This window comes from Pleuronectes platessa, chromosome 12, assembly GCF_947347685.1.
Source record: "Pleuronectes platessa chromosome 12, fPlePla1.1, whole genome shotgun sequence".
In the NCBI taxonomy this organism is placed as follows: Eukaryota; Metazoa; Chordata; class Actinopteri; order Pleuronectiformes; family Pleuronectidae; genus Pleuronectes; species Pleuronectes platessa.
This window is the reverse complement of record NC_070637.1, coordinates 3397013-3413182: the sequence shown is the minus strand read 5'-3', so window position 1 is coordinate 3413182 and position 16170 is coordinate 3397013. Positions and strand designations below refer to the sequence as shown.

The window sequence follows — 16170 nt, the reverse complement described above, 5'->3', positions numbered from 1 at the left end:
ATATGATTCGATTCTACCAGTGTGTGTAGCTTTTCAGTTGTTCTCACGATGACAGCTTTTCAGTTGTGTATGTAAGCATATGGTTGTTTAATTAATATGTGTGAATCTGTCTCTTTCCTGTGTATAGGGTTGTAAGTATATTGTGTAAGTGAGTGTGGTTTCACGTGTGTATACTGGTAATTCTGAATAATGTCCCTGATAGGAGCTTGTAAGATGAAGCACACTTTTTAGATAAGTTACCTGGTTCTGACCTGCCTTGTCAGTCAGCTGTGGCTTTCCCACACCTACATGGCCATAAAAGCATCTGGTATTTCAAGCAGTGAAGGATCACAACCTTCTTTGCCTGCCTGAAGGTAAGTACACGCCATGTTTACGTTAATTTATTGCTTTCATTTCTCTTCAACAAAGACTTTTTGTTGAACTTGTCCAACAGATGTTACAGATGTGGGGTTTAAGTCTGTTTTGCTTCCTCGTTGGAGCATCATATGGTAAGTTTAAATCCTCCAGTCAGTTTTTTTCAAGCAACAAACTAATTGAGCAATATATTTAAAGTTTCATTGTTGATTTCAGGCTCCTCTAGGGATTTTCTGCATTTGAAAGCTTTAAACAGGAAGATTTCTGTTTTTGTTTTCCCTTTAATCAGATTATTCCACCCTAATAATAACAGCCTGCTCTAGCTTTACATTGAATATACAAAGTGGAATATTGAGACTTTTTTTTTAAACCGTGAGACATCTGGTGTTATTCACAGGAGTTTGCAATAACTGGCCGCTAATCAGGCTGCTTCTTGAGTCAGATAATGTTTCTGGACAATAATCAACCCTTTTTCAGGGGGTGGGGCGGCTTTTAGATGAAGTAATTGTTTGATTACTAGTTTGACTAGCAGTTATTATCAAAACTTGCTGGAGTCCTCTGATAGCAACATTAATTAATTATTACTTAGCGAATCCACCCAAAGAAGACAGATGTGGATGATATAATTGTGTAAGCAGAGATATTAATGACATGGTCTAACATGCTCCATGTAAATGTCATATTTGTGATTTGACCTTTCCCATTTTTCATCAAAAAGTCAGATCCTAAATATAAAAACAGTCTGTGCATGTAAATTATAGATAACCAAAACAGGAAAATGTATCTAATATTAACCTGGAATAAATCTAACTTTCATTTCATTTCATGATCTGATTTGTTTTAATTAATTTGTAGACAAAACTTGCTTTTGCAGAAAACTTGAATCAAATAAAATGGAGATAATTGTTTCCTTGGCAGGACAAATCATCTTAAGTCCTTTCCAAAACGCTTTTTCATGAACATTTCTACCCAAGAAAGATAAAAAATATATATATAAATTATTGAATGAAAGTATAATGATATGTTAAATAAGATTCTTGTCTTGACCAAAGCTTTTGTTCTCACCGGGTCCCTAAATCAATAATCCAATAAATCTTCAGATTTGGACAAATTAAGTAGATAACAGGTTTCTCTGGATTTACAGTCTTCAATCACCAAGATACACTGAATGCAACGATTATTTAAGGTTCAGCTGTCATTTCCTTCTTAAAGGTCTTTCATTGTACTGTATGTATATATTCATATGTATACATCCAAACTGTACATGATGTGCTCCTGGTCATGTGTTCACAGCAGCAGAGATATGTTTTGATGAGCTGGGCTGCTTTGCTGACCTGCCTCCCTGGGGGGGCACTGCCGAGAGACCAGCTTCCATCCTGCCCTGGAACCCGGAACAGATCGGCACCCGCTTCCTGCTCTTCACCCAGAAGAACCGTTACTTCCAGGTAAGAAGGATGGTTTATTATGAACTCATTTATTAATTCAGATTTTCACTTTGCTGATTTCACTTTTAATGAAACCCCTTTTTTGTTAAAAAGAAGAGCCCAACTTTGAATATCTAGTTTATTTTTCCAGCCCTGAAGGCTGAAGCCTCATGTTACCATCAGTTATAAAAAATGTTGATCAAAACAATACTTTTATCTTGCCCCTAATTACTTAATTATAATGTATCAATGTACATGTGAGCAATGTTTTGAGGTGGACCTGTGATGTAATGAATGTGAATCTATATCTGAGTGTATTCATCACTGCTTTCTTATTGCAATCATCAGGAGATCCGGCAAGACAAAACCATCCATGCCTCAAACTACAACGGAGTGAGAAAGACTCGATTCATCATTCCTGGCTATTTGACAGCAGAAGATGAGAACTGGCCACAGGCAACGTGTAAGGTATGAAGGAAACATTCCTTATGGGATGTTCTTTGAAGAAACACTAATCTATAATTTTTGTAAGAGCATCATTTAACCTCAACATTGATGTTGGCTTCAGTAGATGAACACACAAATGTGTGCATCAGTGACTTGAGTGCATAAAAGTGCATATGATAAAGCCACTGAATTAATTTCTGAATAACTGTGAACATGTTATTATTCTGAACACTTCTATCAGGGGTTGTTTTTGCTCTTTGGTTATTTATTGTTTTTGTTTTTTTAGTTTTTTTTCAAATGTACTCTATGTATAAGTATTTAATAATAGGGATTATAAGTACAAAACGTTATTTGTGAAACTTATAACCTAATATTCATCTGATCTTTGTCAACTACCTTTTGCTCTGTGCAGGATATGGTGAAGTGGGAGAGTGTGAACTGTGTTGCTGTGGAGTGGACAACAGGTGTGAAGACTAAATACGCCCAGGCTGCCAATAACGCCAGGGTGGTGGCTGCCCAGGTGGCCTCCATGATCAAGTTCCTCATGGTAATGTAACCCATAGTACAACACGTGCAGGAAACAGAGGATGGTCAAAAGTGAAGGATCATTAGATGTAGATGTTTGTTTTTTTGTGTGTGAAACTGGGTCAGATCACCAGTTCCAAATAATTTAGGGCTCTCCAAGGAATAAGTGATCAGCCCCATGTTGTTCTCCCTGTTCACCCACAACTGCATGGCCACGAAGAGATCCATTACCCTGCTCCCGCTCCCTGGCCTCTTAGGGTTAGGGTTAGCTGAGTGTGGGCTGCAAGAGGCTGCAGGTCTCTGAGGCTGTAGAGAGGTTCAGATGATTCAGATTCTTGGAGATCCACATATGACCTGGTCAATCTGCACAAGTGTGGTCATGAAAGCGGTTAGAGAGCAGCTCTTTCACAGGTGTAGAGCATCCTGACTCTCAGCACCACGTCCTGGTCCAGCAACTGCTCCTCTCCCGACCGTAAAACTCGTGACACAGCTACAGGACTGAGCTGACATCCAGTCTGCATCCAACTCTGCAGGAGGAAAACACAAAAAAATCCTCTCTGACCTCAGCTACAGGTCTTTCATGCTTTAGGCCTTAGTTCATGTTAACGAGTATATGACAACAAATCTATAGCCAAAAATAAAGTGGAACTCACTCAACAGACAGGGTGGAAAGGGCCCAGACAAATACGATTGGGAGCAGAGAGGATATTCTAATACACACAGTAGTGCATAATGTATGTTGGATGAATGGTATTTAATATTCATGTTGCATCACACAGGTCAACTACAAGCAGAAGGCTGATAAATTCCACATCATCGGACACAGCCTCGGGGCTCACGCTGCAGGGGACGCTGGGAGCCGGATCACTGGCCTTGCACGCATCACAGGTATATGTCCTGGAGCAGCCACACTAGAAAATAATCTGTTAGCTGGTTGGAGGGGGAGCTATCAGCAGAGCTGCTGTGTTTGCATTACCTTGGAATGAGCTCTACACATCCATAGGAGGAGCGAGTTCTATTCCACATATAAGTATGTGGGAAATTATAATGTGTACAGAAGATGTAGTGTGAGCAGTGCAGCTGCTGTAAAACAAGATTGCTGTTGTACATTTTTGGGACAACTTTCAGACATGTGAGAAAAATCTGTTGTGTTATTATTATTATAACATTTTGTGAAGCTGGGTTTTAACTAATGTTTAATATTAGGGGCCAAGATTAAAGTAAATGTAATTTTGATGCAGATCTGAAACAGTTTTCTCTAACATTGCGAGATACGACCTTGTTTCTAATTTTCACAGATTTCCCAGGGAATCCTTCATGGATCCTGATGTAAACAAATCTGCCATAATAAGAGGACAGATATTTATGCGTTTGTGCAATTTTGTGCAGATAAATTGAATGTAGGGGCTTTGGGGGGTTTACACTGTGGTACTGACTGACACTGGCCTAGCATATTGGTAAAACAAAAACAACTATGTGTTTATAGGATCAAATGTCTATGTATGACAAAAAATGTTTTAAACTGCTAATAATTTGATATTGCATCACCAACAAATATAATTATAATACCCGCAGGGCCATACATTGAATGAGCTTAAAGAGACAGGAGGAACCAATTCTCAACATCAGTGGCTTGTTATGTCTTATTAAAAGCATAATTAAACTGTTTATGAAACGCTACAGTATTATAACAGCGTGTTAATAGTGCAAATCCCATCTCACTTTCAGCAATGCAGCTTTTCATGTTATTTTCTGGTTAGAGGGCAGCTCGGATTTTTCTCATTTTAAATTCTCACATTTTATAGAGCAAAGAATTATCCTTGTCCGACACCAGGGTTTTGGTTTTGGTATTTTGCGAACAGGTGAATCTTAATGTCATCTTAACTTGGGGAGACAATGCTGGTCTTTGTTGCAGTCCATCTTGTGAATTTGGTTGCTGAGACAGCTGAGCTGGTATAACTTTAGCCGCAGAGCCTTCGTCTGATCTTTCAGTAATTCAATACCACTCTTTGTCTGCGTAGGACTGGATCCAACTGAACCATACTTCCAGGACACTGATGCGTCTGTACGTCTGGACACCAGTGATGCTGCCTTTGTGGATGTCATTCACACCGATGGTCTTCCTTTCAAATCCAAACTTGGTACATATCACCACTGATCACAATGGTGTCCTCACTGTACTTTGAAACACTTCAGTACAGATTAGTAGTGCAGTGGGTACAGAATGTGAATGTAGTTAATGTGAAACGTGTCAAATATATATATTCTGTGCTCTTAACATTTATGGTAAGCCCACTAATAAGCACAAAAATAAGGGAAATAAAGTGTGATCAACTTCTTTTGTCAAATATGAAAAATGAAATTAGTGTTGCCCTCCTCTCAGGTCTGGGGATGTCACAGGCTGTTGGCCACATTGACTTTTATCCCAATGGAGGTGAACTGATGCCCGGCTGCTCCGCCAACAGAGGCAAACCCACTGATCTGGATGCTATCTGGGAAGGTGAGAGGATTTAAGACACATAACCTCATTTTATTTGAAAAAGTGACAATCAGTCCATATATGTTGATGATTTTTTTGCTACTTTTTATACAACTTCCCTCTCTGTCAACTCTGTCAAGTATTACATTTATGACCATTTAAGATCATTTTGAAAAGAATCTGAGCTGAAAACTGCAGGTGAGCGCATCTCTATTTTTATCACATCACACAGTCTGTCTCTTATTTATACAGAACAGTAGTAATTGATGACTTGAGTATATTCATTGGCACTGCTTTTGGAAGAGGTGGAATGTTTTTATCCTGTAGGATGAAGGTACGTCCATGAGTCTCTCTCTTTGCTGTTCTCCTCATAGCCCTTGTCTCACAAGGGTATCCAAAGGCAATGGTGTCCTCTCATGGTGGTAATTAGAACTGCGTTATTTTGTCCATCTGGAATACCACCTCGGACTGTGAGTCACTGCTACAAATTGATTAGCAAGCCTCATTGGGCAGCAAGACTGAGCATAAATAAAAAAGATTAAAGAAGCAGTCAATCGCCATAAAATGTCTCAATATGTGTTCTGATTGGTCTCAATCAGCTACGGTTGTTAACTCACAGTTTTTCTTAGAGAGTAGAAACAGGGCTCATAATGGTGTCATCCCATGTGACACTGCTTGCATGTGCTCTACACACTCAAGACAACAGGCTCCATCACAACCGCTCCTCCTATACATAACACAATGAGTCATGCATCCTTATTTTCTCAACCACGCAACTTACAATGCGGAGCCCCCCTGTGGAATATTGGAGCTGTCCCAACGGAAAAATCGTAAAGAAACCGCAGGCAGGGTTATTCCTGCTGGTCCCATCTGAGCAAATATTTTCTAAAATGAATGACGACGGCTTTCTTTTGAAATGTGCTGCTGAGTAGCGAGGCTCAAGTGGCAGCATTGGTGCCATGCCTGGGTCCGGGGTGGGGGGTGGGGGGTGTTGGCACAGCTGAATATGCCACTTTTGATCCTACAGATAAGAGAGGGAGAGTGGGAGCCAGGGCTGCATAGCTGGAGTTCTCGGAGCGCCTGGTGTTTGCCCTGCACTGGAAGAGAAAACAACAGAAGCCATGACCTCTCTCTATGTCTGTCTCCAACCAGCAGCGCTCCTCTGTCTCTCTGTCTCACATTCTTACTCTGAACATTCTCCTTATTGTTTCACTGGTGCTGAGTCTGACTCATGAACGCTGGAATCTAATCCTGTTTTTTCTGTGATTCTCGTCTAAATCACAGCAAAGCGATACTCTGATCACTCAGCCACATTATTAGAGCCAGAATGTCGGTGCATAAACAACATTAAAACATCACATTATACGTGAGAAAACATTCAAACTGGGAACTGTTTATAATGTTGCGGCTGATCAGCGCAATCCTCCCCTTCAGTTGACAGCTTCTCACTGGCTTTACTCAGAAGGTCATAAGTTTGTATTTAGCCATCTGAGAATCAGGACTATAATAAGCAATCAGGTCTCTTCTCTTATTCCTCCTTACCTCTTTTAACACCACATCCCTCTCACTTCTTGTCCTCTCCCCTGTCATCACCTGATCCAACCTTTGCCAGGTACGAAGAAGTTTGACGGCTGTAACCACGTCCGGGCCTACCAGTACTACACTGAGAGCATGGTTAAACCCCAGGGCTTTTTGGGTTACCCCTGCCCCAATAAGGACAGTTTTGCAGAAGTAAGTCTTCAAGGTTCTACAGCACCACGTGATGATACCTTCTGGTGCTGATTGAAATACAGAAAGAAATGTTTGGATTATGTTCCGTCTTTTTCAGGGAATTTAGACATTTCTAAATGCTAAATGATATATTTGCATATCATTGTGAATAGGCAGCGCTGGAATTATTGTGAGCACTGAAGAGTTACTCTGGCTGGCAAGCTAACAGATAACATAGAGAGACTGTATATAAAGATGTGGGGGTCCCTCCAGTACACACACTCAACCAATTACGAGTCAGCCCTCAGTTGTCAATCACGGTGTTTATAGCATCAAATAAGTAAATAAAGCCAAACTTTCTGGAAAAAAATTGCAATTGAGTGTATTAAGAATTTAGTTTCTTTAGTTTATTCAATGTCCTATTTATTAACATGGAGGAGGCAGGATTTATGAGCTATACTTCAGCTGGCCACTAGACGGCGATTGAGATACTTCGGCCTCACTCTTGGAGAGCGGTCATGACCTCCATCTATACAGTCTATGGTAATGTGCCAGCTTGCTAAATGGATCGGTCGATGAGAGATGACTACATCAGCTCAACAGAACACGTTACATAGAATTAGATGATGCAGCACAGCTAAGATGATAATTTCCCTTTTGGACTCTGGTAACAAAAGTCAGCTGCACAAAAATGTTCGATGCTCTTGGTCCCAATGGGTGGTGGGGTCCACTGACGTGGGGTCTGGGAGGCATCCCGTTTAATTCACTGTAAAAAGTGACACGGAGCTATCAGATTGACTCAGACAAGAGAAGTGCTGGAGAATATCTCCAACATCCCAGCATGAGTATGGGGATGCCACCTGTTGCTGCTATATGACACTGATATGGCTGTGAACCATTTCTCTGGTTTTAGAAGCCAGTTCGGCAACACTGCATTTGAGTTGAGGCGGACGTGAATGGGCTTCCCTCATGTGTTCCGTGGGGAGGGATTGTATCTGCAGCTGTTGGTGTTAATGACAGTTTATCCCTGCTTTGGACACATGTCCCGATCAAAGGAGGCCCGGGGAGCGCCAGGCATGACCTCATAGGACTATGCTCTTGTTGAGAGATGACAGCACCTCCTTGCCGCTCACCTCGTAAACGCTCTCTGGTGTTATTCCTGCGGCCATAGCTGACAGCCAAAAAGTTGCCATGCTCCCACGCCGTAACTTACTACACAACCACTATCACTCTCCACCTTCATATTTTTAAAGTGGCAATCTGCAACAAGGTCTACGAGGAAAAGTGCCCCAGGGTTGTTACTTTCCCCTGACTCTTTATTGACAGGCGAGGACTCTCGCACTCCATCACATGATGAGCTCAGTGTTCACACATCACCATGTCTCCACAGGGAAAGTGTTTCCCATGTGGAGACGGTAAATGTCCTCTGATGGGCCACGACGCTGACAGGTTCACTGTGACTGATGGTGTTTCAAAGACAAACTACTTCCTCAACACTGGTGGTTCACAGCCCTTTGGTCGTAAGTATCCTGCCCTCACAACACATTCACTCTCACATTGAAACTTTTCATTTTGATATTCATTTCAATTTTATTTGTATCGTTTCAAATCACAATATACATCATCTCAAGGCAGTTTACATAGTAAGGGCGACCCCTGTCAAAAGTATAGAGAAACCCAACAGATCAGATCAGAAAATACAGTGCATATAGGTTGCATAATCTGAAACAACAGCATGTAGGTAACAGTCAGCTTTTCTCCCTGTGTTTTTCAATCATCTCCACCCATGGAAATGTATGCAAATAACAAGCTATGATGACACTTTGCCAGAGCCTTGGTGAAATAAAAACGATTTTCTACTATTTCTTTCCACTTCTAGGTTACAGCTACAGAGTGACAGTAACCCTCGATGGACCCAGCTGGTCCAACCCAGGCTACATGTATGTGGCACTCACCGGAGACAGCGACAGCACCGAGGAGCACAAGCTCCATGTGTAAGAACATTATGTATCGGTCTGTGGAACGCACTGAGGGGACATTTGAGTCCTTCGTTTAGGATGCTTAGAAAGGCTGCAATACAAGTTGTGGGATTGGATATTTACTTTTCCATATGGGCTCAAAGAATGTAAGAGTCAAATCCAATTTTGTTTTACATTATTCTGTTTTATGTAGAGCCCTTTGTCCATCAGCTGCTCCTTCCAACTCCTGTCATGTCTGTGCCATCTTGAGGTTGCCAACCCTCAGGCCTTAAAGAAAAACTACATTAAACTCCAGTGAGAAGAACTGCAGCAAAACAAGAATATTGTAAAGCTGGTTGAATTACCCCTTGCCACTGCCTTGGCTGGAGCTCAGATTGCAATGTCAAAGTGAAGCTGAACGGTCGTTTTATAAGTTGTGTGGTTGAGCATTTCATTTCAGTGGGATCTGTGATGTTTGTCCAGGGGGTCAATGGTTTCTGGGCAGACCTACGAGCTGCTGCTGGACGCTGAGGTGGCTCTGGGAGAAGTGACAGAGGTGAAGTTTAGATGGAACAACCACATCATCAACCCCTTGAACCCCAAGTACGGAGCATCTAAAGTGGAGCTGCAGAGTGGAAAGGACATGAAGATGTAAGTTTGTTTTTTCTCTCTGAGGATGACGGCCAGGTGGCAAATCGATAACTATCATTTTAATCTTCAGCCAGCTCAAATAGAGAAGACAAAGACAATACATTCAGTCTGAGTAATATCACTGCAGCTGCTTCACCATGATAAGTATTTGAACCAAAACTTAACTATGAACTTTTATCATGATGTGTGGGTGTTTCATAATGACTACAGGGGATTATTAGTTACATCCAGGATGATTCTAACTGATTCAAACTGATTATGAGTTCACAAAGAACAACACACCCTGGTCACTGAGAGCATTGAAACTTCAGGATCTTTAATCTAGCATCAGAAAACAAACCAAGAAACAATTTTAAAAAGCTCAATTTAAAATACCACATATTACTGTTCAGCCTTGAGTAACATTTAACATTGAGGTAAACAAATTATAGAATTAGTAGAATGTTTTACCATTATTTATATTTATTTATTATTAATTATAGTGACAGGTGTTAATTTACCAGTGCGAATGTCTCTGTCCTCTATCTTCCCAGTTTGGGTTTTATTTGAGCCTCATTTCCTTCGTCTCTTGTTGTTCATGCTGATGTTTGTTATTCACCTCCTAGTGGTTACAAGAAGAATCACAGAATGGGGCTTATCATTGCATGAGTTCTGACAAATAAACTTTGTCTGGTCTGGAAAATAAACAATCACCCCTTTAAACATATTTCTCTTTTTTCTCCTGACAACGAAATCGAAATATGTGGAAAAAACTGAAGTGTGAACCCTTCATTTAGTTTGTGAGCAGATTCACTGGTGACTAAAGAATTTGTGGTGCATCAAATAGGGTAATATTTGTTTCACATGTTGTGTATAAATGTGTCCTATACGTGTCAGCAAATATAAACATCTTTTGTTTGGAAATCTAAATGGGACCCGTACGAGGTCCAGGACCCAGACAAACCATCTGGGTTGAAAGACAAAGTCAATGTTCATAAGGACTGATGAACAGAGCATTTTACCACAGTGCATGGACTAACTTCAGCCACTTGATGGCAGCATTGGACTTGTGCCATCTAGTGGTGAGGGGTTCCGGGAGCTGCTAAAGTAGATTATGTGATATATTATATGTTTTGTCAAACTTTTTCTACAACAGAAATAGAAGCTAGTGATCAGAACTAGATTTAGTTGCTCCTGACACAACTACAGAATGAATTGTTGTTTTGGGATTTTTTTTTGTACTGATATTCTTCAGTGCTAACAAAAAAAAAACAATTTATTAATCAGGATCATCTTCTGGAATGTCTCACTCAGTCTTTAATCTCCTCTACCTCCTTCACAGAGTCGCCTTCTGTGGAACACATAACGTGGCGGAGAACGAAGTCCAGTCTGTGCTTCCATGTCGACGTTAAAGACAATCAGAAAGTCTTTCAATAAAGATTTTGAATTCTCACACATTTGTTTCTAATTATTGATGTTATAAAAGGGCATCTATCAAACCTTATCAGCCACTTTGTAGAGACCACTAAAGAGGTCATACATCCTAAAAGATGACCTTTCACACTCAGATTAAGGAGGAAATATTTCATAAATTATTAATTTGTTTCCAAAGATACAAAAATAATATCTTCAACAGTCTTGTTTTGTTGAATCAACAGTTCCAATCAGCAAAATACTCTGTTTAGAATCATAGGAGACTCAGGCAAGCAGGAAATATTTGAAAAAATGCAGTAGATTATAATTTTATAATCTAACAAAGAGCAAATATAATTTTATATAAAAACAGTTTAAAATCAGGTTTTTAAGGTCTTTCCTACAAATATGTTTTAAGCGATGATGTGAAAACAGGTGAAGTGCTGAAGAGTCAAATCTCCTCTGAAATCCAGAGCCTTTGGACCTTAATGGCAAAAGCCTGGTCACCCCTGGTTACCAGCCTTGATTTAGGAACTAGTAGAAAAAGTGTTAGTTAAAGTTTTTACAACTTAGTGCATGGAGAGTTTGTAGCTCTGTAATATCTTTAAAAGTTAAAGGTAACATATTATGCCCATTTTACCACAGTTGATATGGTTCCTTGGGGCCATGTAGCGAGACTACTGTGACGTCAATTCGGGTCATAATCCCATTCGACACACTCTAACGTATCGTTTCTGACATAGAGGAACTACAACAAATCGCAGGACTCGTTTTTTTCCAGAGTTTTTGGGACGGTAAAAACGGTATAGCCAAATTAACGTGTAGAAGCACTACAAAAGTGGAATTTTTCATAATATGTCCCATTTAAAAGAACTTAAAATCGATCTTGAACCTAACGTGCAGCCAGTTGAGGGTAGCAAGAAGCAGCAAGTGCAGCGTTCTGAATCAGCTGAAGCTCAGACCCTGAGGATTGACTGGTTCATGTGAATAGAGCATTGCAGTAGTGCAGGCATGAAAGAAGAAGGAATAAGCACAAATAAGCTTTTCTAGGTCAGGAAAGGTAATTCAATGTTAAATTTCTTAGGTGAAAGTATCACGGTTTCATATGTTTATTGACGTGGCTTCAGGAGCCTGGAGTATCCTGACAAACACATAATGTGTAATATTATCTGTGACTCTATCAGTTTTTCTGATTGAAGAAAGGTGGATAATGCAGCTTTGAACCCGAAAATAATAATTGTACTCACTCAAGTTAGCGTAGTGTGAGAAGGAGCCCTACAAAACTCTTTACCTGCAATACTACAATCTTTATTCATTAATTATCAGTCGTTACACCATAAGGGAATTCACATAAATGTACATAAAACCTAAATACAAAGTTATTAACCCCACACTTTAAAGGGCGAAACGAATGCAAGGGATACTTCGCACGTTTGTGAAGACAACTGCTCCTGTCTGGCTGTTCAAAGCCGACCGTTCCTTACTGTCAGGAGCAGGAGAGAGGATAAATGTTACCCACATTAATGTTGAGAGACATCAGGCTTCCTCTGTGCAAACACAAATCAACAGTAAATTACATGGTGAGCTCGCTGCTTTCTCATGCTCATTTGGATACGGAATGGTCCCGGACGAAATCTTGTCAAACGTGTCACATATATCTGTAATTCCAAGAGGCTGCTACATGTGCGTATGTGTGTGTGACTGTGTGTGTCTGCAAAGCTCTCATTAATCTGTCCCTGGCCTTTCGTTGGCTTATGAAGTCCTGATTGTGCGTCATTGTTTGGCTTCATTTATTTGAACACACACCCTGTAATCACGCTTGTAAATACACAGCTTTAAAAAGGCGAGCTGCCATTTTCATCATGGCGCTAACAAAGTGCATTTGAAATCACTCTTCCCTTGAGCTGAGCCATCAGAGCTCACACAATACCAATCAGAAGGGGGAAAAAACAAGCTTGACTACATTAATAATATTAATAAAACAGGAAATTGAATGTGTGGGCTAAGAGGTGGGGGGAGAAAGTGTCTTGAAATCCTCTAAAGACGTCTGTCTTTGTCTCTGACTCGTTTCTCTTTTCATTATTGGCTCATTGAAAGTGAAGGCTAATGACAAAATAGCAGGCTAATTCCTGTAATTATGTGAGTTTGTCAGAGGAAATTTTGCAAATGACAGCGCCTCTTTTTCAGATCTTCGAGCAAGTAGCTTTGGGGGTGGCATTGTTTCTAACAAAGCATCTGCAGACAGGTCATGAATTAGTGAGGTATACATGTAGGTGGCAAGAGAAAAATAGCTCCCCTGGGGAATGCTTGCACAACAAACTTAACCCCTGGCCGTGAGGTATGCCTATTGTATGCTGTAATGAACAGAGAGGTAAAGAATTAACGTGTATATTGTTTAAAAGTTGGAGCAAAAGCAAGAAATTAATGTCATTTAGACAACATTTAGCTTTATCCTTTAAGTTTATCTGTGTAGCGCATTTCAACAACAAGGCAATTCAAAGTGCTCTACGTAAAATATACAAGGCAATAGGACAAATTGTAAAAGCAACATGAGACAATACAAAAAAGAAGCCTTGGAAAAAAAATTAAAGAATCAAATACAGAATAAATAAGATAAATGATTCAAATAAAAGAGTGAAAATAAAAGTACAAAATTAGTAGTTATATGATTGAATAAAAGGCAGTGGCAAACAGGAAAGTCTTCAGCATATATCTAAAAGAATTAAGATGAGCAGCAGACTTGCAGGTCTCTGGGAGCTTGTTACAGTATTTTCGATTGCTTAAGCACGATTTTCAAAACAGGGCCCGGTGTTTCAAACACTAAACACAATCAGCACAACGACACACCCAATCAGCAGAACACCTCAGATCCTTTGCAAAACTAAACACTCTTGTAAAAACTATACACTTATTTATCAAAACCATATATTTTTGCCATATGAAACACACACGCTTCATATGACTTAATTCTGTTTGAGCCAGTTACACACTGCTGTTGCTAACCTTAAACACATTTAGCAATTCCAGTTCTCAGTGATTGGAGTTCTATAAGTGAAGTACTCTGAGAAAGTGCAAATATACAATAAATTCACCAAACACTACACAAGACCAATGCTGCAGTCCCATGAAAATTGAATTTATTTCTCTCCATATCCCCAAATCAGTCAATATGTCATCATGGAGAATCACAACAAAACATGTTCCAGTTTTCATGCTACTACAGGAGTGTGCATAACACTGTAAGCTCGACAAATATCAGACTAGCAGAACATTCTGTATCCAGTACAGGTTTCAATGAGGGGTACCTGAGCCTGGGGCTGGAGATCGTAAACCCTGCATCACCATGCCGAGAAAAACTCTTTGATTGGGTTTAGAGACGGAGAGTATGGTGGAAGGTATGGTTCTGTAAACTGTGGAAGGTGTTGAAACCAGTTCTGGACCAGAGCAGAGCAGTGGAATGACTCATTATCCCAGATGACAATGTATTGCATCTGGTGCCTGTGGTTTACTGCTGTGACGATGTTGTGTAATCGGTCCAAACATTTGCGAATGTGAGTTGTGTTGTAAGGGATCATATTGGCGTGACAGAGGAGGACCACATTCTGTGTAGTGGCAGGGCAAAAGGTGATGTTACCCCCACGTTGCCCTGGGACATGGATTATAGCCCCGTGGCCAATGATATTTCTGCCTCTCCTTTTTGATTTTGTCCCATGAATCCTGCCACATCTATGTATATGAATTCATGCGATTTCCTCAGCATCCATCTGTAAAACTCTCAGAAATACAGTGAAAGACAAGATTGTGTAGTTCAGCATAGGTCTGGAATACAGTACATTTACATTATGAAAGTTATTTGTGCAGTATGCAACATCACACACATCATTACTAATGCCGCAGCCGCAGCCTTCTCCTCCTCCGTGGATTCCCCCTCTCACCCTCACTCTTCTTCTTTTTTGAGCACAAGCTCCATTTTGGTTGAAAACAGGTGAACTCAGCTGCTGCATTTTTAAAGTGCTTAAACGTGATTGGTGTGTCTACAATTAAGCAATCATGTGTTTGAATACCTGATGGCTGTGTTTAACCAATTGGCCCATAGGGGTGGTCATTTGACAGGCAGTGCTTAGGAACTGCAAGGAAGTGACATCTTGATATCCTTCTGTGTTTAATGTATACAAGTGTGTTTAGTGTTTTGCAGATCACTGTGTGTATTGTTTTGCAAAAAGTGTGAAGCTGACATTGTGCTTATAGTGGTGCAGATCTGGGCCATGTTTTGCTCCTTGAGTGTCAGGTTTGATAACTGTGTTATACTTTTGATTTTAGTGTTCATGCAATTCAATGCAAAAAAACTGTAACAAGGCTGTTGGATCATGATTAGAACTCAGGAGATAGAGCGGGTCATCCCCTAACCAGAGGGATGGTAGTTCGATGCCAGCCAGCGTGCCTTAGTGTCCTAGGTTCAGGATAATGACACCAAATTGGCCCTTACGGCTGAGACGGCAGAGTGTGATGAAGTGCTGCACATAGTTAGACTGTATGAATATGTGTGAAGGTCTGAATGGGTCAGAATCTGTACTGTAAAGAGCGTTGACTGTTCATCAAGACTAGAAAAGAGCTATTATGAATACAGTCTATTTCCCATGTGATGTGTCATTTTATCTATATTTATTAAAAGAGTTCTGTGTAACAGAATTGGTGGAAATATGTTAGTTGCTTAAAGGAAAGTCCTGGAGTTTCATACTCAAGGTTTCTAAACGGCAGCTCACAAACCAATGGGTGATGTCACCGTGGGTCATGGCCACGTGATGAGAGCACAAACATTTGTTTGCCGCATTACCGCGGTGTGTGTTCAAGTGTCCAGGCCGACCTTTACACCTCAATGCTTGAGAGGGTTAAATAAATATTCCATTCAAACAAACAAACACGTGAACTTACATTCTGCCTGTTTTCAACCAAGTGAAGCTTGAACAAGCACAGAGTGTGTCGAGCTCTCTGTTACTATCCCATGATTTCATTGGTTAGTCATGTAGCTCTGAACCCTGCCATTAGCGCTAAGAGAGCCTGTATGTGGGAGGGCAGCACAGCCAGTCACTGAAGGGCCACTTGGGGAATGTGGGTCCCTCCAGATTGCCGTAGCAACTACTCTACTAAAGCTATTTGAGGTAAATCTGCCATACCTATCCCACCTTCTCAACCCGTCTCTTCAGTCCCCTTCCCCTAACCCCCCGCCCCT

The 16170-nt window shown here is 40.6% G+C and overlaps 1 protein-coding gene across 1 annotated transcript; it reads left to right on the top strand.

The window, feature by feature from the left end:
* The first annotated feature begins 250 nt into the window (after positions 1 to 250).
* On the top strand, positions 251 to 10982 carry LOC128453464 (inactive pancreatic lipase-related protein 1). The gene is made up of 13 exons (XM_053436383.1): positions 251 to 353; positions 434 to 488; positions 1648 to 1799; positions 2127 to 2246; positions 2638 to 2772; positions 3530 to 3638; positions 4772 to 4891; positions 5134 to 5250; positions 6842 to 6960; positions 8330 to 8459; positions 8819 to 8933; positions 9381 to 9548; positions 10870 to 10982. The coding sequence occupies exons 2-13, from the start codon at positions 434 to 436 to the stop codon at positions 10937 to 10939; spliced, it is 1410 nt and encodes a 469-aa protein (XP_053292358.1). The 5' UTR covers positions 251 to 353; the 3' UTR covers positions 10940 to 10982.
* The last annotated feature ends 5188 nt before the right edge of the window (positions 10983 to 16170 follow it).